The sequence below is a fragment of the Alligator mississippiensis genome, chromosome 2 (genome assembly GCF_030867095.1).
Source record: "Alligator mississippiensis isolate rAllMis1 chromosome 2, rAllMis1, whole genome shotgun sequence".
Taxonomy (NCBI): domain Eukaryota; kingdom Metazoa; phylum Chordata; order Crocodylia; family Alligatoridae; genus Alligator; species Alligator mississippiensis.
Window position 1 is genome coordinate 27,288,886 of NC_081825.1, and position 25,881 is coordinate 27,314,766.

General features: G+C 49.3%; 1 protein-coding gene across 3 annotated transcripts in view; it reads left to right on the plus strand.

The window, feature by feature from the left end:
- The first annotated feature begins 1,886 nt into the window (after nt 1–1,886).
- The window catches only part of CRMP1 (collapsin response mediator protein 1), a 76,421-nt gene continuing 52,426 nt past the window's right edge, over nt 1,887–25,881 (plus strand). Inside the window, exons 1-2 of one of the 3 annotated variants that reach the window (XM_019479514.2) lie at nt 1,887–2,591; nt 25,451–25,539. In XM_019479514.2, the coding sequence (XP_019335059.1) occupies nt 2,220–2,591; nt 25,451–25,539 (461 nt within the window). In that variant the 5' untranslated portion in view covers nt 1,887–2,219. Of the gene's footprint in view, nt 2,592–4,663; nt 4,902–25,450; nt 25,540–25,881 lie in introns of those variants that run through there. The other 2 variants (XM_019479509.2, XM_014607619.3) reach the window with 2 other exon arrangements.

The window sequence follows — 25,881 nt, forward strand, 5'->3', positions numbered from 1 at the left end:
GTATGGGTCCAAGGACAGAGCCCTGGGGGACCCCACTGGTCACAGGACACCACGATGAGTGACTTCCATCAATTACTACCCTCTGGGTCCGACCCCGGAGCCAATTTTCCAGCCAGTGGATTGTGGAGGACCCAAGGCGACAATTGGCCAGTTTCTCCAAGAGACGATCATGGGACACCAGATCGAAGGCTTTTTTGAAGTCAAGATATATGACATCAATCTCATCTGCCTTGTCCAGGTGATAGGTCACCTGGTTGTAGAAGGAAATGAGATTGGTCAAGCAAGACCTACCCGCAACAAACCCGTGCTGGCTATCCCTTAAGATGTTGGCGTCGGCCAGTCCATTAAGGATGGCCTCCTTAATAAACTTTTCTAAGATCTTCCCCGGGATAGAAGTCAGGCTGATGGGCCTATAGTTAGCCGGATCCACTTTCCTCTCTTTCTTGAAGATACGCACCACATTGGCCTTCTTCCAGTCTTCGGGCACTACACCAGAGCACCAAGAGTTTTCAAAGATCCGTGCTAGCGGCTGGGCTATGTTGCTTGCCAGCTCCTTGAGTACCCTGGGGTGAAGATTATCAGGGCCGGCTGACTTGAAGGTATCCAGCTTCTCAAGATGTTCCTTCACGAAGTCAGCTTTAATGGAGGGCAGGGGATCACCCTCACCCGGACTTCCCGGCCCTGTAGCGGGCACGGGCGTCCCATGGGGCTGATGAAAGACCATGTGCTAGTATGGTGTAGACCTAAGGCAGCACAAAATGCTCAGATGAAAATCAAACCGGTTGTCTGTTCCTAGCCTCTGGCCAAACCCAAATGTGCAGACACATGTGGCTTGCAGCATCACAACCCTTTGTGGCGCTACAAACCACAAGTAGTGAATGTTAAAATGCAGGGCCAAAATTTGGTACCAGGATTTCCTGGTAACACCCCCCCCCCCCCAACAAACCTGAAAATAAAAGTGGTATAATGCACACATACAACAAGCATGTGCCAGCACACATGGGGGCTGGGCTGTCCATGCTGCTTGCCAGGCCCCCGTGCTGCTGGATCTGTGTCCCTGCTGCTCCAGGTCACCAGGTAAGACTGCTGGGACCAGCACCAATGCTGGCCACAGCCTCCGGCTCTTCCTGGCTGGAGGGTCAGAAGGAGCTGGGCAAGGGCAGTTTGCCCGGTGGGGGTCAATCTGTCCTGCAACCAAGCACCAACTCAGGGCTGTGCCCCGTGATAATGTGTACCACTGCAAGTGCACATTGCTGGATGCGACCTCTAACTGAAAACAGAGGACTAGTGTAACGTGGGGCTGATTGTCCCAGTTTTGACTCAGCAAAACCGGCCGGGATCATGGTTTACAATTAACTGCAAATTGCCTTTATTTTCCCAGGGCCAAGTGTTTCTTCACAGGTACTTCAAGTGGGCCAGTGAGCTGTGTAGGTCCGTAGGATCCCAGGATCCACGTCTTTGTCCCGGGATAAACAGGTGCCCTGTGTTCAACCTCTGAGGCAAGGATTTCTTAGGGTGCCGCCGCTCTCTTCAGCGCCCGCGGGAGAGCGCCTGGCAGAGGAAAGCTCCTCGAGCTTTATCCCAGCGACCCAGTTGGTCCAACCAACCACGTCGCCCTAAGAAATCCTGCGGGCAAAGTCTCCGCGGCCTCCCGTGCCCGGCCCCTTCGCTGGAGCGGCGGGTGCTGAAGGGACAGCTCCCCGCGGGCGGGCGCGCGGGCGCTCTGAGGCGGCTGGAGGCGGGGCGGCGGCGGCGCGGCCGGGGGCGGGGACAGCCGCCTGGTGCCACCTCCCCGGCGTGGGCGGGCAGGCGCGGTGGCTCGGCCCGCGTCCCGGCTGCTGGCGGGGACGGGCGGGCTGCGCAGCGCGGCTTGAGTGCTGCCGTGTCTCCCGCAGCCGCCCCCGCCCTGCGGCAGCCGCGACCCGCGCGTGGGGGCTGCCCCGAGCGCCCTGCGGGGGCGGGTGGAGGCGCTGCCGGCCGTGCCCGCCCCCTCGGGCTGGGGGAAGCCTGCGCCCGTGCGCGGCCAGCTCGCGGGGCAGGAAGAGCGGCGTCCTCTCCGCCGGGGGCTGCTCTTTGTACTTGATCCTCCCGCGGCTCTTCTGAGCCCCCCGTGGATATTTTTTGGGGGGGGAGCGGGAGGGAGAGGAGTGCGAAGGACGGGGGAGAGCCCGGCCCCGCCGCCGCGCTTGCATGGTCCGGCAGCGGCGGGTGCCCTGAGCATGGCCGAGAGGAAGAGGACGTGGAACAAGGAGGACGACCTGCCCGTGTACCTGGCGCGGCCGGGCACCACGGCGCAGACCCCGCGGCAGAAGTACGGCGGCATGTTCGCCGCGGTGGAGGGCGCCTACGAGAACAAAACCATCGACTTCGACGCCTACAGCGTGGGCAAGAAGGGCTCGCGGACCCCGCGCAGCGGCAGCCGCCACGACATGCTGGATGGCGGGGACAATTACAGCGAGACCGCCAGCGATGTCAGCGAGGTCTCGGGCTCCGTGATCAGCTCTCCCGGGGACCGCGACGACAAGACCCCGGGCGTGGAGATCAGGTTCCCGCTGGGCAAGGAGCTGCTGCAGGGCCAGGACAATGGGAAGGTAGGAAGCAGAGGATGGGGGTGGGGGATCAGCGCGGAGCCGCTGCGGGGAGGAAGAGGAGGGGGGAATCATTCATGGCTCCAGCTCCCACCGGCGGTCATTCGCGCCTCGCGGCGGCGGGAGGCTTTGGCTCCAGCTGCGGCAGCGGCGGCTCCTGCGCACGCGGCGCCAGCGCTGCGGCAGCGCGTCTGCGCCCGCATCACTGCCCGCCACAGCCGGGCCGCCTGCCGGCAGGGACGGGGCAGCCGGGCAGCGATCGCCGCCCCCGGCGCTGCCCTCTTGTCCGACCGGAGCCGAGCGGCAGCTGGACCCCGCCTACGGCCCCCGGGGTGCAAGGGGCGTAGGGGCTCCTCCAGGGGCCGGATCAGGCCTGTGCGGGCAGAGTTGGGCTGGCTGCTCTAGCAGAGCCTCGCTGCCCGGCACAGACCCACTGACACGCATGCCCCGCAGCCGCACGCGTGGTGGGAGGGAGCCATCCAGCGTGTGCTGCGGGCTGTGCGCGGAGGATCCCCTGCACTTTCTCTTTTCCGGTCTCCCGATGAGTTACCCGCTCCCCACCCCCGGCCATGTGATCGGGATCCTCTGGCTGGAAGTTGGTGTCGCTCGACCTGGCGCCTCCTGCCCTCGTGGTGCCCGGGCGGGGGCGGGTGCCCACCCCGCGCTCGGGGCTTTTCCGCGCAGCGATCATTGTCCTCGAGTCCGCAGCGCCGGCTCCTGGCCCGGCCCCGACCTGCCGCAGGGGAGCGATTGCTCCCTGGGCATGTCCCGGGGCAGGCACGAGCTCCGGCTGCTTCCCCCGGAGGAGGGAGCCGCACACGGGGCTGGGCAGCAGTGCAGCTCCGAGAGGGGGAGCCTGGGCCAGCCTCTTACCGCATTTCATCACGGAAAGCGGGGACATAAAATGAGGCAGCTCCGCATCCCGCCAGGCAGAGCTTGGCTTTCCCGGGAAATGGAGCTATACTTCCCTTTTCTCTGTGGACCAGTGGGCCTTGCACCCCCACTTCCTCCGTATATGTGTGTGTACACAACTCCACACATCCACACGACAAACATCAGCCTGTCCCTTGTCACCCCCCCCCCCCCGGCTTTTCCCTAGCCTTAATGCCCTACCCCTTTTCTTTCCACTTCTCCTTTGTTCCGAGCACGAAGCAGGTGCAGAACAGAGTCCCGAGGGCCTCGTGCTCTGTAGGTGCAGTGTGTGCGTGTGTATGTATGTGTGTGCATGCGTGTGCGTGTCTCCCCGCCGGCCGGGGGCTGCCTCCTGCAGTGGCTGAAGCCCAGGCGAGCAGCTGCAGTGCGGTCCGCCCTTCCCCCTCCCCATCCATCAGTCTCTGTCGCTGCTCCGACCCTCCCTGCACCGGTGACTCATGCCCCGCGCGGCGGTGCAGCCCGCAGAGGCACATCTGCTCTCCGCTGCCCGGCCGCGGCGCATTCATCCCTGCGCCTGTGCCCCGCCGAGGGCAGCTGCTGGGGGGGGGGCAGGAGGTGACAATGGGCTGGGGGAGACGAGCTGCGAGTCCCCTCCCCCGGCACACACCGCGGAGCACTGGTGGGAGGGGGACGACGTGTCTTCAAGTCGCCTTTGTGCCCTTTGCCCGGAGCCGCAGCTCCTTTTCCTCCCCAGGCTCCCAGCAGGGCTGCGTTTGGGCGCTGCGCCGCAGGCTCCGGGTTGCACCGCCGCCTTCGTGCGGCTCCTTTGTGGGCTGCGATCAGGTGCAGACGGAGGCTTCAAGCACTGATTTGCTGCGTCCCCCGAAGTGCCCGAGAGCCGCACGGGGGGTGACACTGGCCTGTGACCGCCGCGGGGGCGGCTTTGTCCGCGGCATCCAGGGCAAGCGGGCGCTGGACTTGGGCCCAGTGATCTCCCGTTTCCAGCGCTTGTGGCTACAGTTTGGGAGCAAAGAGGGATTGGGGGGGGGACACGACACACGGCATCTTCCAGTCTCGTATTGGAGGCCACAGATGGATTGATGGGCTGGGAAGGGGTGGGAGGGGGCGCGAGGAAAAGGAAGCGCTTCCTGGGTTGAGCCGAGCGAATCCCGCTCCGCTCTGCAGCCGGGAGGGCGCTGCTGCTGCCTGTAGACGGAGCTCTCGCCCGCTCCCCCGGGAGGCGCGTCCCTGTTTTATTGCAGCCGGGAAAAAAAAAGGTGCTCGCTTTGCCGAGGCTCCTTCCTCCCGGCGGGGAACCGCAGGCTCCATTCAAGGGCGCTCCATCCCTTCCCTTCCCGGCGGCTCTCGGTCGTGGGGTTTGCGGGGCTCGTAGGAGCTAGCATGTCTTACCAGGGCAAGAAGAGCATCCCCCACATCACGGTAAGCCGGCAGCCTTTGTTAGCGGGCCGAGGGGCGGAGGCTCGCTGGGGTCGGGCTGGGCAGAGCCCCGAGCTCAGGCTGTCTCCCGGGGAGGAGAGGGGCGGTGATGGCGGCTGGGCGAGGGCAGGACACGGGCGGCTGCACCGAGGCGGACCCCGCGCTCCGGCAGGCGTGTGCAAATCTCCCTCTGCCCGCCCGGCCCGGCCCGGCCCGGCCCCTGGGCGTGTGACCGCGGGGCTGGAAATCATCCTGGCCGCGGGGGGAGGCGGCAGGGCTGAAGCGCTGAGATGAGCGGATGTGTTGCTCCCTTGGCCCGGCGGGGCCGGGGGCGGGGGCTGGGCCGGAGCTGACCCGTGCGCTGGGCGGGTGGGGAAGGTGGAGGAGGGCGAGGGGCGGCGGCTGCTGCGAGCCAGAACAAAGGAGGGAGGGGACGGCCGGGCCGGGCCGGGCCGGGCCGCGCGGCGCAGCGGGGCGCCGGCACCTGTGCACCGAGCAGGGCACGTGGCGGGGCACGCAGCCGAGGGGCATTGAAAGAGGGGGCGGGGGATCAAAGAGCGCCATGATGCCAGAGCCAGCCCCAGCCCGTGCTGGAAACAGGGCGGGAAGCCCGAGCGCTGCAAAGGCTGCGGCCCCCGGGGTCTCTCCCGGTTGCAGCTGCGACCCGCGGGCTCGCGGTGCTGCCAGTGCGGGGCTGAGGCAGAGCTGCACACGAGGGCGGGGGGTGGCCCTGGGGGTCTCGGCCACTTGGCGCCTCTGACAAGGAGGCCGCCTCGGACGCGGGAGTCTGACCCGCGCCTCCCGCGTGGCCGGCGGCTCCCGGGCGCGGCGCGGGGCGGGGCTGTGCGCGGGGTGGGTGGGGGGCCGGCTCGCGGGGGCCGCGCAGCGCTCATTGCGGGGGCTGAGGACTCGGCGGGGTGAAGACATGGCAGCTTCAGGGCGGGGCCTGACACCTCAGCCAGACCTTGTTCGGTCAGGGCTGGACACGGGCAGGCCCTTCAGCTCTTCCCCGGGGGCTTTGAGGTTCTGCTAAACCATTCTGGTCCCTGGCCACCCTGGGAGCTATCCCCAGGCCTTTAATGCCTGCCTGCTCACTGGTGTGGTACAGCCTCCCTGATGCTGAGAGAGGTGGGAGGGACTGGCCAGCAAGGGCCCCTGTCATCAGTTTGCTGTAGGACACTGGGCTCCCCCTCACTGACCCTCTGCCTGTTTTCCATCTACCATTTTTCTCTGTGGGCCTGGCTGTGCCCTGGGAAAGCGTACTCAGTACCATGGCAAGGAAGTTTGGCACGTGGGGCAAAGCCCACAGCAGCAGCCCACCCTCACCCCATGCACAGATCTGGGGGGCACACGCTCCTCCCTCCCCGCTTGCCCTGGAGTGCACACAGCAGCAGGAGCCACCTCCATCCCTGCACCCCCCAAATGAGCTCTCGTGTTTCTGCCCATATCCCAACCTGGCTGGGCCGCGCCTGTTGGCACCCCTTCGCTTTTGTGCCTGGGGCGGTCGCTCTGCTGGCCTCCCCCCACTTGCTATGGCACTGAGTGTACAGTACTTGCCACTGTGATTTTTAAACCAGGACACTACCAGATCCTTTTAAGGGTGTCTCGGGGTGCTGCCACACAAGATGAGCATTGTTAGGGGGGTAAACACCTACACACGATTCACAAGATGAATCCAGAGATCTCAAATAGGAAGCCATAGTGTGAAAACCATGCTCACCCATTGTGGTCTTTCAGAGGGTTTTTTTTGCAAGAGAAGAATTAGTCCATTATTCTTCCGCACTCAAAAAAAGAGTGAAAGCTAAGAGCTGGTTTTTTTCCAAGGGGTGCCTTGAGTCTGACAAGGTTGTGACCCACTGTCATGGCACAGGTAGAAGCTGATGGTTGGAGCCTTACATTTCCTCTGCAGTGACAATACTATGTAAAAGGGTGCCTGGCTGCAGTTAGACATTACTCAGTTTTGAGCAAAAAAAGAAACCAGAAGCATGAAATTGTTTGCCCCTACATTTACAGTGCATTTTAATGTCTTCAGTTCTCACTTTTTCCTAATTTGTGCTGACAAGAGGAAAAGAAGAGCTGGCATGAGAAACAGAATGTGCTAAAGCCTTTCCTAATGAATATTAATTAATCCTACTGTGATTTTTTTCTTCCATGACCAAATCAAAGGTGAAAAACAATAACATTGTCCCACATTTAATCTACCTCTTTATTTTAATTTTAAATTTTTTTCTGTCTTCAGAAAAAGCAAATTAAGCAGTTTACTTAGTGCTGGATATTGCTTACTGAACACTTCTGCTCCAAAAGTGCTCCCATCCAAACAATAAATGTTTTTTATCCTTAAACAACCTGTAGTACAGCCCTTAGCAGCAAATGTAGCATAGTGAGTTCCTGGAAGGAAACAATTGGTAAAAGTCCATTGCAGCTTCAAGCCTCTATGGGTCTTATTAAATATGCGTGAAATCATTGTAAAAGTGTGATACAGAAATCAAATCAAATCATCCTTTTGGGTATGTCTTAACCGTCTCCCCCTGGTCTTTTAGACCTGTTGCTAGCTGTTGTTCTCTTTGCAGTCAATTGGTTTTCAGCATGAGTTGGCCCTCAACCTTATATACCAAAGTTTTTGCTCTGGAGTGTCAATACTTCTTTCCAACATGCTTATCTTCCATTCCTTCTGTATCACAACCTCCTATTGAAGTCTGTAGAACTTTTTTGGGTGTACAAGGAAAGTCAGATGACTTCACTCTGTTGTTTGCCATCTTCTGGTAGGGTGGTTGAAATGGGCAATATTCAGTGTATTGTATTGCTTCCTGAGTCCTGCACACCATCAGTGGTTCCAGTTTTTATGTCTGCCTTCATTAATTTCTCTCCCAAGTGTCTCTAAGCCAGTTCTGCTGCTCTAACTGGTCTCTTCTGTCAAGACTTTGCTCATTTTAAACCACTGGAACTTCACCTCCTTTGCAGTGCCCACAAGTGTGTGAAAAGGATTCACTATCTAATATGTATCTCTTTTTTATAAATCTGTTCCTTACTTTTAATATGCTTTATAAAGACATACTGAAATGAATCACAAAGGTGGTCATCTGCCTGAACTCCAGAACCACACAGTTATCCTTCTTCTCTGTCTGCTTCCTGTTCATCATCTCAGCTTGGTGTGGTATATCAGTGAAAGGCTTCATGTAGGAGGGTCAAAAAGGCTCATCCATGTCTAGGGAGCCCACTGGGCTAGAGTGGGAAAGACATACATATTTCTCTGATAGGATGTGATTAGCATCATATCTGACTGCCTCAGCTTGAATGACCATGCACCCATTTATTGCTGTGCCAAGTTGAAGCAGCAAAAGTTTGGAGCAGAGGTCAAAGTTGTGCCTTTGAGACACCTTGCACACTGATAGACATGCAGGTTTCCTCTCTAACTCATGGCACTTTGCATATAGTGCCATAAGTTAGAGTGATCCCCAACCCAACAGATGTCCATCTATTAGGGGAGGATTGAGCCTGACTACCTGTCCTGCAATTGGGGCTGGCCTGATGCAGCCTCTCTTCCCCCCCTCCCCCCAGTGCTGTCTAATGTAGAGCGCCTTAGGGAACCTCTGTCAATCCCTGTGTCCCTGTGTGTGATTGTGCCTGGGCTTGTGCTGTCTGCAGAGGGGAGGGGAGAAGGAGGAGATGGAGGGGGAGCTGCAGGCTGGGATTTGCCTGGCCTGAACTGAAGGACGGGGTGCAGGGGGGGCTGTGAGGCAGGGGAGCTCCAATCCATGTGCCTCCCTCCCCCTCCTTTCTCCCTCCTCCCTTCCTGCAGACAGCACAAGCCCAGTCCCCATCGCACACAGGGATTACAGAAGTTTCCTAAGGCACCTTCATTTACTTTGGAGCACCTTCATTTGATCCCTTATTAGATGAGGGTTAATTTGTTGCATGATCAGCCATTTTTAAATGGACGTGTGTCACTGCATGTCTGTAGAGCACTTTCAGGGAGCCGATCGCCTGACAAATATCATTTCTATCAGTGTCTCTTAAGTGCTCTACTGCAGTACCCTTATGACAAAATCCAGCCCTTTTGCTTGTGAGAATTTTTGAGCAAGGAAATTGCTCTTTCTATGTCTTTGAAGTGCCTAGTAGATTTCTATGGGTTCTATAAAAAATGACTAAAATTCTCCATGGTGTACTGTAGGGAATGTAAGGGTGTTGTGCCCCAAGTGTGCTCAGCGTGAGCAGAGGCTATGAGCTGATCTACATAAACATAAGTACTTCACATATTCATCTGCATGGTGACAGTAAGTATCAAGGCTTTGATGAGCTCCCTCATTTGCTCTTGAGTGAAGAGTAAAGAATGGGCAGGGGAGGTAGACAGAATGGAAGGTGTTCAAGAAAAAGTTGATGCACAATGCACAGCATGAAACTAAGACAGACAACTTTTGCGTGACCTTCCTAGGCCATTTCTGGGTATTAGGCAGGGCTCATTTAGCATGGTCTTTGATCTCCTGTGTACATTCCCTTACCCATCACCTTTAAACTTGTGTTTATACATACCAAAGTCTATACCTATACCAGGGTTGGATAACCTGTGGAATGAGTGGCAATGGGCAGTCGCTGTGTGTAGCACATGGCAGACTGGGGAGGGGACAGACAGCACAGCATCAGGAGATAGGGTGGCAAGCAGAAAAAAGGCAGTATATCAAGCAGGGGGCACAGGGAAAGAAGCAGAAAGCAGTGCAACAGGACAGGCAGGGAGCACAGGGATGGGAGCAGACTGCAGAACAGATCAGGCAGAGGAAAGGGACTGGAGTGGCTCTTGGGGAGAGTGCGGAGTGGTTAATTTGTAGCATGCCTACCAAAGAGGTTGATTCCCACTGTCCCATACCATGTAGAATGAATCTTCAAATATGCTGGGGAATCTGGGACACTGCCCCGATGCTATGAAGCATTGAAACCCCCTATTTGTAGTTTTATCTTGTATTTCTATAGAGCTTGGTATTTTCCAGGCATGCAAGAAGACTAGGTCCCGGTACAAATGACTTTGCACTTTCAATATTTAAAAGAGTATGGCACATAGTTTACTAGTTATATTTTTAACTGTTGCATTGTGAGTTCAATTGAGGACAAGCCTAAGGGCAAGGATGTTGAGTGGTGGAGTGGTAGCCATAGGAAGTGAGTATTAAGGAGGAACCTGCAGAAGTCAAGGAAACCTAGAAGCGGAAAGTGGTTCTTTTGGGAGGAGAGAATGCCAGCTGGAAATATGACCCAGAAAGGCTTGAGGAGAAAAGAAAATGAAGAGACTTAGGACTCAGCTGGACCTGGCAGAGAGTAATCTACAGGTGTGTAGTAGGAGGCAAGGTAAGGTTTAGGTGGGTAGCACTGTGAAACCTTGAAAGTGAAGAGGGGGGTTTGAACTCAGTGAAAAAGGAGACAGGAAGGGGAATATGAAAAAGGGGAAGAAGATAAATTTATCTGTAGTGTGTTCATTGTTTGAAATGTGTAGAGTTGAGAAGCAGAGAGGCCAGAGAGGGACACATTACAGTAATCCAGGTAAGAGATAATAATGGATTATTCCTGCTGGGGTCACAATCCTCTCAATTGGATCACTGGGGGTCAGGATGGGTAAACTTTCAAATGTGTACACTTTCCCCAGGTCTTACGTCCTTCCCCTTCTATTTGGCATTTGTAAAACTGCTAAAGGGAGCTTGTGGGCTAAGACAGCAACAGTATGGGAATACTTAACTTGATATCTAATTCTCTGGGCTGCCAAGAACAATCTCTTCCTGAGATTCAAGGCTTTGTCTTCACTGACAGACATTAGCAATTCACACATCATTGCTCTCATGCTGGTTCAGGGCTAAACGATGCAAGTGTTAAAAGAACCCAGGCCAGGGCTATGCTAACCTTTCTGCTGGAGCTAGTTAGTGTGTATATATTAAGTGCAAGGATCCAAGTGATATCAGGGCTTTGGTGAAACTCAACTGGCCCAAACTAAACTCCAGGGAAGCTGGAGATGCTGGTAGCAGGTAGGGAAAAAAACTTTAACAAGGACTAGCACCCCTAGCATCCTCTGGGCACGTATACATGTGAATTTACTGCACAGTAATTTACTGTGGTTTTTAAGCCAGCGTTTTTTAGGCTGGCATCTACAGGTGCAGCCATTAAAGTGCAGTAATGCTGTGTGTGGACTGATTCGGGACTAACTTTAGTCCCAAGTCAGTCCACACACACCGTGTTCCTGTGTAGTAAGGCTTCTACATGTATGTTACTGTGTAGTAACCAATAAAGTGTTTATGCCCAAGTCTGTGTAAGTCACCATAGTTATTGCGCAGTACAGGCATGCATGTATAGACATGAACCTGTACTGTGCAGTAGTTTTCAGTGTATAAATGTCCACATGTAGATGTGCCCTCTGTTACTCCAGTTGTTGCAACTGAGCCTTCCTGTGTATTAGCCTGACAAGATGTTACCTAGGATCGTAGGAGATGTCCTGTTTGTAGTGGGAGTTGTAGCACAAGGGCTTGTTTGTGTATGCACAGAAGTTAACAGGCCTCTTCACTGATTTTGTGGGGGGAGGAAGTTGGATCAGGCCCCAAATTTAAGTAAAATCTTTTCCTCAGAGGGGAAGCAGAGTTAGTGAAGTTGGTAACCATATACCATCCTAACCCATCCTCTCTGTGGCTTGCTTAAGAGCCACATACAGGACAAAGGGAATGTACAGAGAGTCTGGGAGGTAAGACTTGCCCTCTCCCCTCCTCACCAGTCCATATGCCTTTACTGAGGACAGGTCGCTAACTGAGTGTGTCACACTTCACAAGATATAGCGCAGGGCATGCTTCTTCTGGGTTGGAATGGTTTCACACTGTCCCCAGCACAAGGTTATATTTAAAGGGATAAATAAATCCTCAAGTAATTTGACATTGAAAAAGCAGTGTAGTTAAGGCTGATCCTGATTTATTAATCAGAGAAGAAGATGATAGCATAATATCCAGAAACATTTGCTTTAGTTTATTTTCTCTTGTGCCTAACATCTTTGCTGGAATGCTCTTTCCACTCAACCCTTGCAGAGAGCCAAATTCAGACTCTACTGAGATGTACCTACTAACCCCAGATCAAATTTGTCCTTCTGACCTGATGAGGGCTTCCCTATAGTTTTAATACAACTGCTCTTTGATTACATGAACTGGCTCTGCTGGATGACAGCTATTTTATCCCCCTGTGTTTATCACTCCTGGGACTAGCCTGCTGAGATTTGGAAAATTCAATTGCAATTGGTGTAATAGAAAAGTGTCACCAAGGAGGTAAATATAACGACACCCAATGGAACAGCTTTGATGCTGCATTCCCCAGTCCTTACTCAAATGAAACTCTCAATGAGTGCTGTTCTGCCAGAATATGGGGTGTAGTATGCCTGCGGTATTGATATTTGAAAAACAATAAAACATGGTATCTATTTTGAAGAAATCCCCATGTGTTTTGCTTGTACAGAATAACCTTTTTTTTTAGTCTCTATGAGAAAGGAATGAAATTGGTAGATTAATAGAAAGGTAGGCCTCCAAAGCAGAAAAAATGAGTATCAGATCTTTAATTGAACAAACATGAATAAACAGATTGGCTTTGCACCAATTTAAGATGTGGCTATATTCCACAGAATCTTTCATAAATGAATTACTGTGTATAGGAATACATTTGTTAGGAGAATAAACTTAAAAGCTTTTGGGCAGGGGACTCCATTAGTATGCTATCAGAAATGATGCCTCAAGGAGAATGATTTACAACCCTTTGTTGATTCAGTTTGTGCACTAGCTATGGAAATATTTCCTATAGAGATTAACCTGGGCATGAGGATTCTGAAGAGGGAAGAAAGCTGATTAAGAACAGACCTTTTCAAACAGAGCTGTATGGAATCCCATGTAGAGACTTTCTTTTACCCTTTTGAGAAGGACTTTTCACACACATGCTTGGGAAGGAGATGGTTCTACTTTTGCCTCTAACTTTCTTTTAAAAAACACTCCTTTTTTTGTCAGTGCTTTGCTAAAACCAAAATAGCTTAAATATTTTGTAATTTGTCTGGTTATGGATCTGACTGCTTCCATTAAAAAGCTCATCTGTGAATTGTGTATAAAGGAATTAACTTTCCAGGGGGAGATTTTTCAAAGGCATAAAGGAACATTGGGCATCTTACTTTTATTGCCTTTCAGTGGAAAGTGGCCTTTGAAATCCTCCATACCATCCATTCAGGATGTTTTGTTGCTGGGATTCTGTTAGTCAAAGAGAATACAAGTATCAGCCTATGGCTTTTAAACCTTCTCTTTCAAACAGAGCAATGTCTTCTCACACACTCTAGGGCATTTTATAAGGCCTAGCAGCGGGGTGTACTCACTCAGAAATGATTCAGTATGCCAGCATAGCTTAACACCTTCAGTTTTATCGCATTAAGCCCAGCATCTTTTACATAGCACATCTTTATGAACAGCATATAGAAATACAGGTGGATTTGGAACATAAGAGACCATGTCTGATGGCTCCTTGGAGCAAGATGCATAGTCCTCTCCAAACCCATGTGCTACCCTAGGTTTGGGTGCAAACTCTCATTATCAGTTGTGGAGCTTTGAGAACTCTGGTGAGTCAAATTTGTTGCTGGCTTAATTCCACTCTAGTCAATAGAATTACATAAGGGAAAAATTGTCTCTGAAGGTGGTTTCTTCACCTTTAAGGCCTAGACCTTCTGGGTGGTAGAGTTCAAAAGCCTTTATCAATTAATAGTGGTTGCAGTTTGAACAAGAGTTAAAGACTAAATCCAAGAATGAAGTGGTGCCTGGACACACTTTCACTGTGCTGGCTTGATTTAGTTTTGTTTTGCTGATATTGTTGTCATCCAGCTAATGCAATTGTAGTTAATTAAAAAGGCATGATTGGCTCAATTGGTACCAGGAGACATAAGGCTTCAGGATGAGTGCCACTCATGGAACAAAGGTAAAAACAAAGATGTGCTATTCTTTTAGGAACTATTATTTTATTAAAATAAGCATTTTACAATTTCCCTAGATTTTTCTTTTGCCTGGAATGGCATAGGCATATTCTTTCCATAGTTTTAACCCTCTTTATTTTATATATGAATTTGGCATCCCTGTTACAGAGTATGGGTGTGGCTTCATAAAAGGGAAGTGCATGTGTGGTTGTGATATAATTAGAATGAATAAAGTAGACAAAATGTGTGTCACTTCACAATGATTTACAGTCGTATTATTTTCATTGGACATGGTAAATTAACTGGCCAGGATCATAATCAATTGATGCATTTCATGGCAGGGAACAGCATTATAATTTATGTCGACATCCTATTTTTCAGCAATCTCTGTCCAGACTGAGAATCTATATCCATATTCTCTTGTATAATGCTTCTAAAAGGCAGTTACCTAAAGCTCAGAGCACAAGAGGGCTAGGAGGAAAACTAGTAATTTTCAACTGTCCTATATATGGATGAACCATAACACTTGAATATGGGTTCAGAATAACTCTGGGTTGGCTGGTGAACCAAGCTTTTAGAACTGTAGGGACTCTTAGCAAAATTCAGGGCTAGATCTGAGTTTCCATTCCTAATAGGGGCCTTTTCTCAGCTCTACCAGGCATTTTATTATTTGTTGATACAAGACAATATATTTCCATACTTTAAAAGAGCTGCAGAGGGATGAGCCAAAGTTTTAATAAAGGATATATGTGCAAAAAACATGGGTTTCTCAGACTCCATAAGCTTTATGTATTTCCTGCTACAATGCAGACAATAGTAGTGTCTGGGTGAGAGCTGCTGTCTCTTGCAGCAGAAAGCCCTACCTCCTGCAGTGAATGATGCTGAGTTTGTGGCCTATCCTTCTGGTGCCATGAGAATTGCTGTGATGTCACAGACTAAGCTGCTTTGCTGCTAGATTAAGCAGGAGGAGTCTGGCTGTGATTAGCAGAAATCACGAGGAAAACCATGCAAAGCACCTGAAAGTAGATTTCTGTACATAGTAGGTGCTGTATCATATCCAGCAGGGAGCTCTGCTGTGAAGAAATGGAAAGCTTAGTGCTGAGAAAATGGAATTGCTGTAAAATCAGCACTGCTTGGTGCTGATTCTGTGTCACACCCTGACCTAAAACCCTTTTTTGCAGACAGCATTGCATTGCTGTGATTGAAATACCACTGATGTCTTGGTGAGGAGTGGAAGATAAATATTTTGGGTCAAATTCTCCTCTTGACTACACCATAAGTGCACTGACTTCAGTGGAGCTAGTCCACAGCTATGGTATGAAAAGTGTATTTAGTTTTTATGTTAATGCTGATACAATGCCAATATTGCTCTGATATCATTTTAGACTTTTCTTTTTCTTCCTTAATTGTAGCATTTCCTCAGGATCTTGCTGCTTTTTACCTCCCAGCTGTTGCAGGGGGCTTCTTTCTCTTCCTTCCTTGTTCCTTGTAGTTCCGAGGGAAAAGCTCATATGCATCTTGTTTTTTGGCATCCCAGGAAAAGCCTCGTATACACAGCCTCTTGATAATTTTCTCTGTGCAGACTCGTGTCTGGAATATTTGTTTTTCTCATTTTGCCTAAAGCAGAGGTTATGTAGGGCTCTGACACACTCCTCACTCTGAGACCATGTCTATGTTTTCTCAGATAGTGCTATAGACCAGGTTGTGAAAATAAACCCTGATTACCTGTTCTTGCTCCATGTCCTCCATATGCTGAAGAATATCATGTGCCCAAGGCATGTCCAGCACCATTTTCAATTTTGGGTACTTTCATGAGAGGGGTGTTGTTGGATTGAAGCCATTTAAATACAATATTTTCCTGGCATCTGGTACATGCAGAATTAGAGCAAGCAGGTTTCTTATTGTCAAGATACTTAAGCACTTCAATAGATGACCTATGGAGGTTATGGAATTTCTGTCCTGTGCTGTCTACTGTGGTAGTGGCCAAAAGTTGGCCTCAAGATGTAAGCCCCATATTATTATCCACTTTACACAAGAGGCATGTCTGTAATTATATTTGCCCTTTAAGAGGTTTTGGCTAAACCAGGGCTATCCAACTAGCTGCTCAAGGACTGAAGGTAGGGGTTAAACTGCAGTCGCAGCCTCCAAGTCTGGGCACTGTTTCCCTCCCAAAACTTTCCTGCTGCTATCAGTCTATCTGGGTTTGCCCTACCTTTTTCAGCTTCAACTGCCTGTTCAAGACCCTGGAGTTGGGGTGGGGTGGGGTGGCTTATAGGGTGAGAGATCCTGTGGCTAGGTGATTTGGGGGACCTGGGATGCTGGTGCAGCGTGTCAGGGTCAGGGGAGGCATGCAGCACTGTGAAGCAGGGGAATGGTGCAGCACAGTGGGAGTAGGCCATGTGGCCCCTGCCCCATGCTGCCCCCCCAGGCACTCAGAACTTAAACAGCCCTGGCCTAATCTAATGTTAGCCCTGGTCTAATGTTAGCCCTGGTCTAGTCTAATGTTACCATGATTTTTGGGTAGAGATAGCTGTGGGTTAGCAGCAGGGTTCCAAGTAGCTGTGTAATAGAGTTGTCTCCCAATTATATCCCTCTCCATTAGTTTTTTTGTATTCATAAAGTTGACCCTGTTTCTGACATCTGACTATGGCTCCTCTGCTTAACCGACAAATAACACAACACCCTGCCCCTAAAACTTCACAGCTGTGAGAGAGGCAAAGGTAGATGAAGAGAGAACAAGCAAAATATGGCATAGCAGGCAAGTGGCCAAGATGATCAAAATGCCATGTATTTTGAGTTGGGTTTGTGGCCCTGGTTCATCAAAGCACTTCAGCCTATATTTAACTTTAAGCACATGCTAAACAGGGATGGATTATTCATAAAGTGATCAGGTTTTTTCATAATAGTGTATATAGGGTTAAAATACATTAACAGTAGTTTTAATAAATGATCACTTGTTATAGTATCTAGGAAGTCACCTGTTTCCTTATAGTCATGGCTTGTAACAATCTGTAACACCTTCTCCAGAGATACCTACCCACAGTGACTTGGAAAAGTTCCAGCAAGATATTTTTCAACAGGGTTTGCTGAATCACTGAAATCGAAACATTTTACAGAGATGGTGAAGATGTTTATGGCATTCCCATGGAAATCGCACAGGTTTTCCTCACAAACCTGCATGCTTCTTCCTTGGCAGGACACGTGCTAGGCAGCTGGGAAACCCAGACTTCTGGCATCTCGGCAACCTAGCCTCTCATAGCTTCCAGGGCAGTAGCATAAGTTGGAGGTTGGAGTAAGGGAGACAAGCAGGACATCAGTCCTGGGTGCCAATTCGGCGGGGGTATCCATTGCACCTTATCTGGCACAACTGTGGCAGCCCCTGCACATGGAGGCAATCGTCCCTCACTCTTCTCTACCCTCCCCACCACCTGCAATGCCCAGGGTGTCAACATTTCAATTTACAGTTCTGCTTATAGGATCCATAGCTCTGGGCATCCTCACCATATGGGCTCTCTCGGATTCCAGGCCCATTCTTTCTTACACAGCTTTCACAAATGTTTTGTTTTCATTCCACATGGAAATGAAACTAAAAGTCAGAATATTGAAATCCCTTGTGAAACCAAGTTACTTTGCTCCTCCCAGTTCTTCTTAAGACTCTACAGCACATGCTGCAGTGGTAATCATTCAGTAACCCTATGAATAGAGTTGATATAAGGTGTGACCCACATGTTTAAGTGCTTTGCTGAAACAAGGCCCATAGAGTTTTTTAGATGACTACGTCATATACCCTTGTAATTTAAAAAAAATGTGTCCTTGCCTATCTCTCTTGTGTTATATTCTTGCCTACATTCTCCACGTCTATTAATAAGTGCCCTATCCTCTTCTATTGTTTGTATTTATGGCTTATTTGTAAAGAAAAATGTAAAACATCTTGATGCATGTCGAGCTTTTCTGACTCAGACGTGAGGTTTACACATTTTGGTAACATTCCCTCCCAAATAAATGAGATACTCTCTCTCTAGCTGAACAGTATTCATGTTTAGAAAGATAATTGAATGAGCTTAAAAAGAACTCACAAGATAGTGGTTTCTGCAGCTCAGCAGTCACAGTAGTAAATCATTGTGGTGAGGAGGTAGGACTGCCAGCAGTGTCAAAATAAATCATTACCTTTCACACTGCTGATTGAAAAATGCTGCAATTACAACTGACAATAGAGAGCCTGGAAAAAAAAAGCTGTGATCAGCAAGGCAAATTCTAGGTTGGGGATGTGCATCCTCTTTCTTCCTTCATTGCAAAACATTACCAGCATCTGAGACTGGCCCCATGGGGAGTATATTTCATTGTGGTTCTGAACCTTGATTTTACCCTAGAGCCCCTTGTATACTTCGTTATATCGAAAGCCTCAAACCTGTGTGTGGTTTCTTTCCTTATGTATTATATTGCACATATATTTATTTAAAGGTACCACAGCTAGATTATAATCTCTCTATTGTTTGGACTGAAATACAGAACTGAATAGAGCCCTGAAACTGCAGCGCACCTAAACACAAACTGAACTCTAAGCACATACTTAAAGATAGAAATGTAGTTAACTATTTTGCTGAATAGGAACACTATAATACTGCTTGTGTTTTGTATTGCTGTTTATCAGTGAATCTTAAAGCACTTTACAGAACAGGTCGATATCATTGTTTGTTCAGATGGGGGAACATAAAGATGCTCTTATTTTCTGAATTGGGTATTTAGGCTTGTGCATAACTAAAGGCATATGAGTATTCCTGAGCTTAATTCTTTGCAAGTCTGGAGTCACGAGCTAGGTGAGTAATGCAGGACAAAGAGAGTATTCTTATTAATCATTTGGGAAATTGAACATATAATTTGTAATGAATAATGCACTCAGTACTTCAGCCTCCCTTTCTACTCGACTTCTTCAGTCTCATTGACTATTCGTAATTATTTGGCTAACATCTTTACAAATGCAGTATGCACTAAGCCAGGGGTCAGTAACCTATTGGCCCATGGGCCAGATCTGGCTTGCAGAACCTCTGGATCCAGCCCAAAGATGTGTGGCTTTGTGGGAATGAATACTTCCTGCAAGCACTCTCTTTGTGCCATGGGGGGACACAAGTAGCAGCAGCAGAAGGGTCCTAGTGCCCATTTTCCTGCCTCTAACCCAAGGTGGGGCATTCTGGCCTGCAGCCAGATGTGGTCAGATGTGTCAAATCATTTTATTTCTGTTCCCTGGTTGGGTGGATGGTACTGGCACCTCCAAACTGACCCTTTGAAGGTGAGAATTTAAATATTGATTTCCGGAAATATTGCTACATGCAGCTTTGAAATATGCTTTCTGTACATATTTTATGCCAGCACAATGCAATTGTTTGACAGATTCATTCAATATTTGAATAGTTCTACAGAGCACATATTTTTGGCATTTTTAGCTCAGTTCTAATATTGAAAATTTGCAGTGCAAAATGCTGACTGATTTTCTTTGTTCACATTGTTCTGTAGAGAACGATGATCCAAACAGCCCAGAAACCACAGACCAATATAGCTTCCCCTTCCCTTAGATATAAATTATTATTCCTAAATATTTACACAAACAGCTGGACAGGCCTTTTAGCAATTTAGCTTCCATTATTTTTAAAATAGGTCTTAGCAAACATTTTAGGTCTTTTATTAAAAGGCTTAAGCTACCTCCTTAACTATTACACATACACAGTTTTTAAATGTACACATTCTCCTGAAAGAGTCAAAATCTGAACTGTGCTGCATTCTGCCATGGCATCAGGGCCAGAACCTGACTTTCAACACATTTATTTTCACTGTGGAGGCCAAGGAAATACATAAAGAGTGAATTAGACTTTAAAAAATACTTGCAGTGTGTGTGAGTGTAAATCTAAAGCTTATTAAGAGCTAGATTTCATTCTTTCCTCTGCCCACAGTAACTTGCAGTCGCATGTTCTGTACATCCCAGGGGACGCTGCACTGTGGGTTTATTTTCTACTATCTTCTTGATATTCTGGCAGGGATCCAACATAGCAAATGCATATGGTCCATGCTGCAGCACACCCCTCCTCTTTGTAATTAATCTGAAGATTGTATGGTATTGTGTTCCTGGCTCTCACTGATATTTATGAATCAGTTTTAGACCTTTTTCCTTGCCCTGCATAGGAAACTTAATTGTCCCCTGGTGTTTACATGGTAACAAGCTCTCTCTGTTCATTCCCTTGCACTTCCCTCCTTGAATCCTGACCCTTACTAAGCAGTAGATTTACACAAAAATGGGGGAGTAAAGTAATTGGCCCTTTTCAGGAAGCTAATTATCAATCTTTTTCCCCATGAAAATAAACTAGTCTGCTTCACTCTTGGCTCTGAAGCACAAGCACTACACAGCTGTATGCGGGGTGACCAGTGTTTGGCCTGCAGCAGTACACATGGCAGTTGAGCTAAACCCAGTCCTGGAGACTGAAGGCCAGTGCCTGAGAAGGGACTAAGGCACCTAAAACAGTTCTTAGACAGACTTTAGGGGCACTTACACACATGCAGGGAGTTTGCTCTGACGTGCTGGGAATCCGACTCAATTAATTGAGTCTGCCGGATCATATAAATTGACGTGCTCTGGCAGCTCCACGTGTATCAGTGGTGCAGCATGTCTCCATGCTGAGAAAATGGCAGCAGCTCACTTTGAAATAAAACACGTTCAATATGCTTTAGTTCAAAGAACCCCACTGCCGTTTTCTGAGAGCGAGGATGCTCTGCATCACTGATGCACGTCATGGGCGGGCATTTTTAATTAGTATAGCTTGTTAATTAAAAGAGCCCGGCACCACATCAGAAACGCATGTAAAAATGCCCTAGATGCCCAGATCCAAAATTCCCCACTCCTAACCCTGGAGGTGCCTAAGCGCTCCTGCTTGCACTAAACACCTATGACTTAGTGGGGCTAACAGAGACCTGGTGGGATTCATCCCATGACTGGGCGGTACATATTGAGGGCTATAGATTGTATAGAAAGGACAGGTCGGGGAAGAAAGGGGGGGGGGGGGTTGCACTTTATGTCAGTGAGCAATATACATCAACCCTCGTCAAGACAGAATCCGAGGTTGAGGAAGTAGAAGGATTGTGGGTTAGGCTACATGGGGGCAAGGAGAAAGGGATTTGGTGGTAGGGGTCTGCTACAGACCCCCACACCAAGGGGAAGAAATAGATGCGGGGCTCCTGAGGCAACTCTCGGAGACCATAAAAGCTAAAGAGGCGGTAGTCATGGGGGACCTAAACTACCCGGACATCTGCTGGGAGACGCAGACAGCAAGGTCCCATCACTCACGCAGGTTTCTAACCTGTGTACAGGACCTCCACCTGACACAGGAGGTGCATGGTCCCACTAGGGGGAATGCCATACTGGATCTGGTATTGGCAACGGGAGATGACATGATAGGGGACCTCCAGATCGGTAGCTATTTGGGAGACAGTGATCACCTTATAATAGAATTCAACATAAGACGGCGAGTGGGTAAGGTAACTAGTAGGGTGAAAGTGCTAGACTTTAGGAAAGCTGATCTCAATGCACTCAGGCGATTAGTCAAGGAAGCACTGCAGATTAGGAGTTTTGATGGGATGGGAGCCCAAGAAGGGTGGCTGTGCCTAAAGGAAACGATCCTTCGGGCACAAAGCAAGACGATCCCCGAGCGAGGCAAAAGAGGGAAAGGGGCCAGGAGGCTTCCATGGCTGACCAGAGAAATCCAGGGCAGCCTAAGGGCCAAAAGGGGAGCACATAAAAAGTGGAAACAGGGTGAGATCACTAAAGATGAATATACCTCCTCTGCTCGTGCTTGTAGGGAGGCAGTTAGGAGGGCCAAAGCTACCATGGAGCTGAGGATGGCAACCCAAGTAAAAGACAACAAGAAATTGTTTTTTAGATATATTGGGAGTAAAAGGAAGGCCCAGGGAGGAATAGGACCGCTGCTAAATGGGCAGAAACAATTGGTGACAGACAGGGGGGACAAGGCTGAACTCAACGAGTTCTTTGCCTCAGTGTTCCTATGTGAGGGGCACGACAAGTCTCTCACTGGGGTTGTAGAGAGGCAGCAGCAAGGCGCCAGACTTCCATACGTAGATCCTGAGGTGGTGCAGAGTCAATTGGAAGAACTGGATGCCTTTAAATTGGCAGGCCCGGATGGGCTCCATCCGAGGGTGCTGAAGGCACTGGCCGAAATCATTGCAGAGCCACTGGCAGGAATATTCGAACGCTCGTGGCACACGGGCCAAGTCCCAGAAGACTGGAAAAGGGCTAACGTGGTCCCCATTTTCAAAAAGGGGAGGAAGGAGGACCCGGGCAACTATAGGCCAGTCAGTCTCACCTCCATCCTTGGTAAAGTCTTTGAAAAAATTATCAAGGCTCACATTTGTGAGAGCCCGGCAGGGCAAATTATGCTGAGGGGAAACCAGCATGGGTTTGTGGCGGGCAGATCGTGCCTGACCAATCTAGTCTCTTTCTATGACCAGGTTACGAAACGCCTGGACACAGGAGGAGGGGTGGATGTCGTATACTTAGACTTCAGGAAGGCCTTCGATACGGTATCCCACCCCATACTGGTGAACAAGCTAAGAGGCTGTGATGTGGATGACTGCACAGTCCGGTGGGTGGCGAATTGGCTAGAGGGTCGCACCCAAAGAGTCGTGGTAGATGGGTCGGTCTCGACCTGGAAGGGTGTGGGCAGTGGGGTCCCGCAGGGCTCGGTCCTTGGACTGATCCTATTTAATGTCTTCATCAGCGACTTGGACGAGGGAGTCAAATGTACTCTGTCCAAGTTTGCAGATGACACAAAGCTATGGGGAGAAGTGGACACGCCGGAGGGCAGGGAACAGCTGCAGGCAGACCTGGATAGGTTGCACAAGTGGGCAGAAAACAACAGGATGCAGTTCAACAAGGAGAAATGCAAAGTGCTGCACCTAGGGAGGAAAAATGTCCAGCACACCTACAGCCTAGGGAATGACCTGCTGGGTGGCACAGAGGTGGAAAGGGATCTTGGAGTCCTAGTGGACTCCAAGATGAACACGAGCCGGCAGTGTGACGAAGTCATCAGAAAAGCCAATGGCACTTTATCGTGCATCAGCAGATGCATGACGAATAGGTCCAGGGAGGTGATACCTCCCCTCTATTGGGCGCTGGTCAGACCGCAGTTGGAGTACTGCGTGTAATTCTGGGTGCCACACTTCAAGAAGGATGCGGATAACCTGGAGAGGGTCCAGAGAAGGGCAACTCGTATGGTCGAGGGCCTGCAGACCAAGCCCTACAAGGAGAGACTAGAGAAACTGGACCTTTTCAGCCTCCACAAGAGAAGGTTGAGAGGCGACCTTGTGGCTGCCTATAAGTTCATCATGGGGGCACAGAAGGGAATTGGTGAGGATTTATTCACCAAGGCGCCCCCGGGGGTTACAAGAAACAATGGCCACAAGCTAGCAGAGAGCAGATTTAGACTGGACATTAGGAAGAACTTCTTCACAGTTCGAGTGGCCAAGGTCTGGAATGGGCTCCCAAGGGAGGTGGTGCTCTCCCCTACCCTGGGGGTCTTCAAGAGGAGGTTAGACGAGTATCTAGCTGGGGTCATCTAGACACAGCACTCTTTCCTGCTTATGCAGGGGGTCGGACTTGATGATCTATTGAGGTCCCTTCCGACCCTAACATCTATGAATCTATAAATTCACTTGGCCTGTGCCTTTTTAGCTCAAGGTTTCTTGGATTAGCCCAAAGTTCTTCCTTTCTCCGTGCCCAGGACTGCTCCACTTGGAACAGCTGCATCTAGCTCCTGCCTAAGCCCCATTTGGATGTGGAAACTAGGAAGAATAGTGCCTGAAGAGCCTGATAGGCCTACACATGCTCTGAGTATGGCTGGTCAGTGCTGACAGCTTTGAGCGTAACATAAAACACAATAGCCACTTTCATTCAAAAACCCAGGCAGAGGAGGTGGTACCCACCTTTGCCATAAAGGCCTAGGGTGCCTGTACATGAGTGCAAAGCCTGCTCTGACACACTGTAATTACAGCACATCAGAGCAGACTCGATTAATCTGTAATTACCACACTCCAGCACTGCCCACATCTCGTGTATCAGTGTCTCCATGCTTCAAAATGGCAGCAAGAGTGCTTTAAATCAAGCTCGTTGAATTAGCTTTAGTTCAAGCACCCCTGCCACCATTTTGAAGCTCAAGGACGCTGATACACAAGATGCTGAGGTGCTCTAATTAGAACAACTCTCGGAGCCATGCCTGGGGGGCATGAATCGGGGCAACTGCCCTGGTTCCCACGGAGCCAGGCAGAGTGGCCCTGGTGACTCTGCACTGCCACCAGCCGCTCGGCACCTCACTCCTCCTTCCCCACCACCAAATCTGCCGCCAAATCCAGCACATCCGGCCACTTGGCATCCCCCCCCTTGCTTGCCGCTGGCTTCCTCATGTCCAGGGACGGGGCCCAGCACCCTTCTTGGGTTGTCTCTGCTAGCAAGTTGTAGCCTGTTTTGGGTCAGGGCCTCCACTACCTGTCCTGTTGAGGCTGGGTCACTGTATAGCAAAGAATTCATGGGGTCAGAGGAGGAGGAAACAAGGAACAGCCTGACTCTAGTCTAGGAAATGAGTAGGGCATTCAGATGTGCAGGGGGAGTCATGGGTTCTGGTCCCTGTTCCCTTGACTCTTTCAGGAATTTTATGTTAAGAACATAAATAGTATCTTACTGGCTTGGACCATGGTCTGTGTAGCCCAGTACGCTGTCTGACAGTGGCAAGTAGTAGATTCTTTAGAGGGAGTGTATGTACAAAACAAATCTAGTGTGTGTACAAAGCATAGCCATTCCTGTCCTACCCTCCCTGGCATCAGTAGTTCAGGATCTCAGCAGGTGCATCCCTGACTGTTCTCTTTAATAGCTCCCTGTGGACCTGTCCTGCATGAATTTGTTCAATCCTTTTTGGAACCTAGTTATATTGTCTACCTCTACAACCTCCTGTGTCAGAGTCCCAGCAAATTAACTGCATGCTATATAAAAAAGTACTCCCTTCCCGTTTTTTCAAAACTTGTTTCCCGATCATTTCAGTGCCCCCTAATCGTTGTATTCTGGGACTTGGTGAATAACAGTTCCCTGTTCACTTTAAAAAATCATGAATGGTGATGATAGACTTCTGTCATGTTGACCTTTGACCTTCTCCTTTTTTGAACTGAAGAGTCCCAGACTTTTCAGACTCTCCTGGTATGGAAGCTGCTCATACCTCTGAACATTTTTGTTGCTCTTGTCTGTACCTTTAAAATAGAAATAATCATAGGAGCAGTAACTTGGGAGGAGCAATATAATAAATATATAGTGTAAAGCATTCATCTTGACAGTGTTATTTTGATTTGATTCTTGAGGCTCAAACTCATAGCTCAGAAAATGCAGGTGTATTAGGTGACATGATACCATTATACCTCAACTCTGTAAACTGAGTGGTCCTGGGACTTGTACTGTCACTTGGTCCATTTTATGAAAGTTGGGCATATGGTATTTGATTTCATCATTTCATTTTTATGTACATTTTTTGTTTGTGTCATAAATGTTTCTTCCTTTTTTCCTCAGAGTGATCGACTACTTATTAAAGGTGGAAGAATTATCAATGATGACCACTCCTTCTATGCAGACATATACCTGGAAGATGGACTTATAAAGTTGGTTTTTAAAATACTGCACTGTTTGCATGCATATTAATCGTATTGATACAATTTCTTTGTGACAATATTATTGGGTCCTGCAACATGCATATTGATCTGGACTCGTATTCATAATGCATTTATTATATAATTTTGATTTGCACTTTCACTATTAAGTAGAGGATTCCTTCAGTCATTGTGCCTTGAAGTTCCTGTACCCCCTAGTGGGTCCATTCCTAGTTACTTGTGACAGTCTATGTTAGTTGTTGTAGTGCAGGTAACAACTTAAACCCAGGCAAGGTAGTAATGACATGTAATGCAAAAAATTCCAGGTAAGGATGATGAATAGTGGCTAGCTCA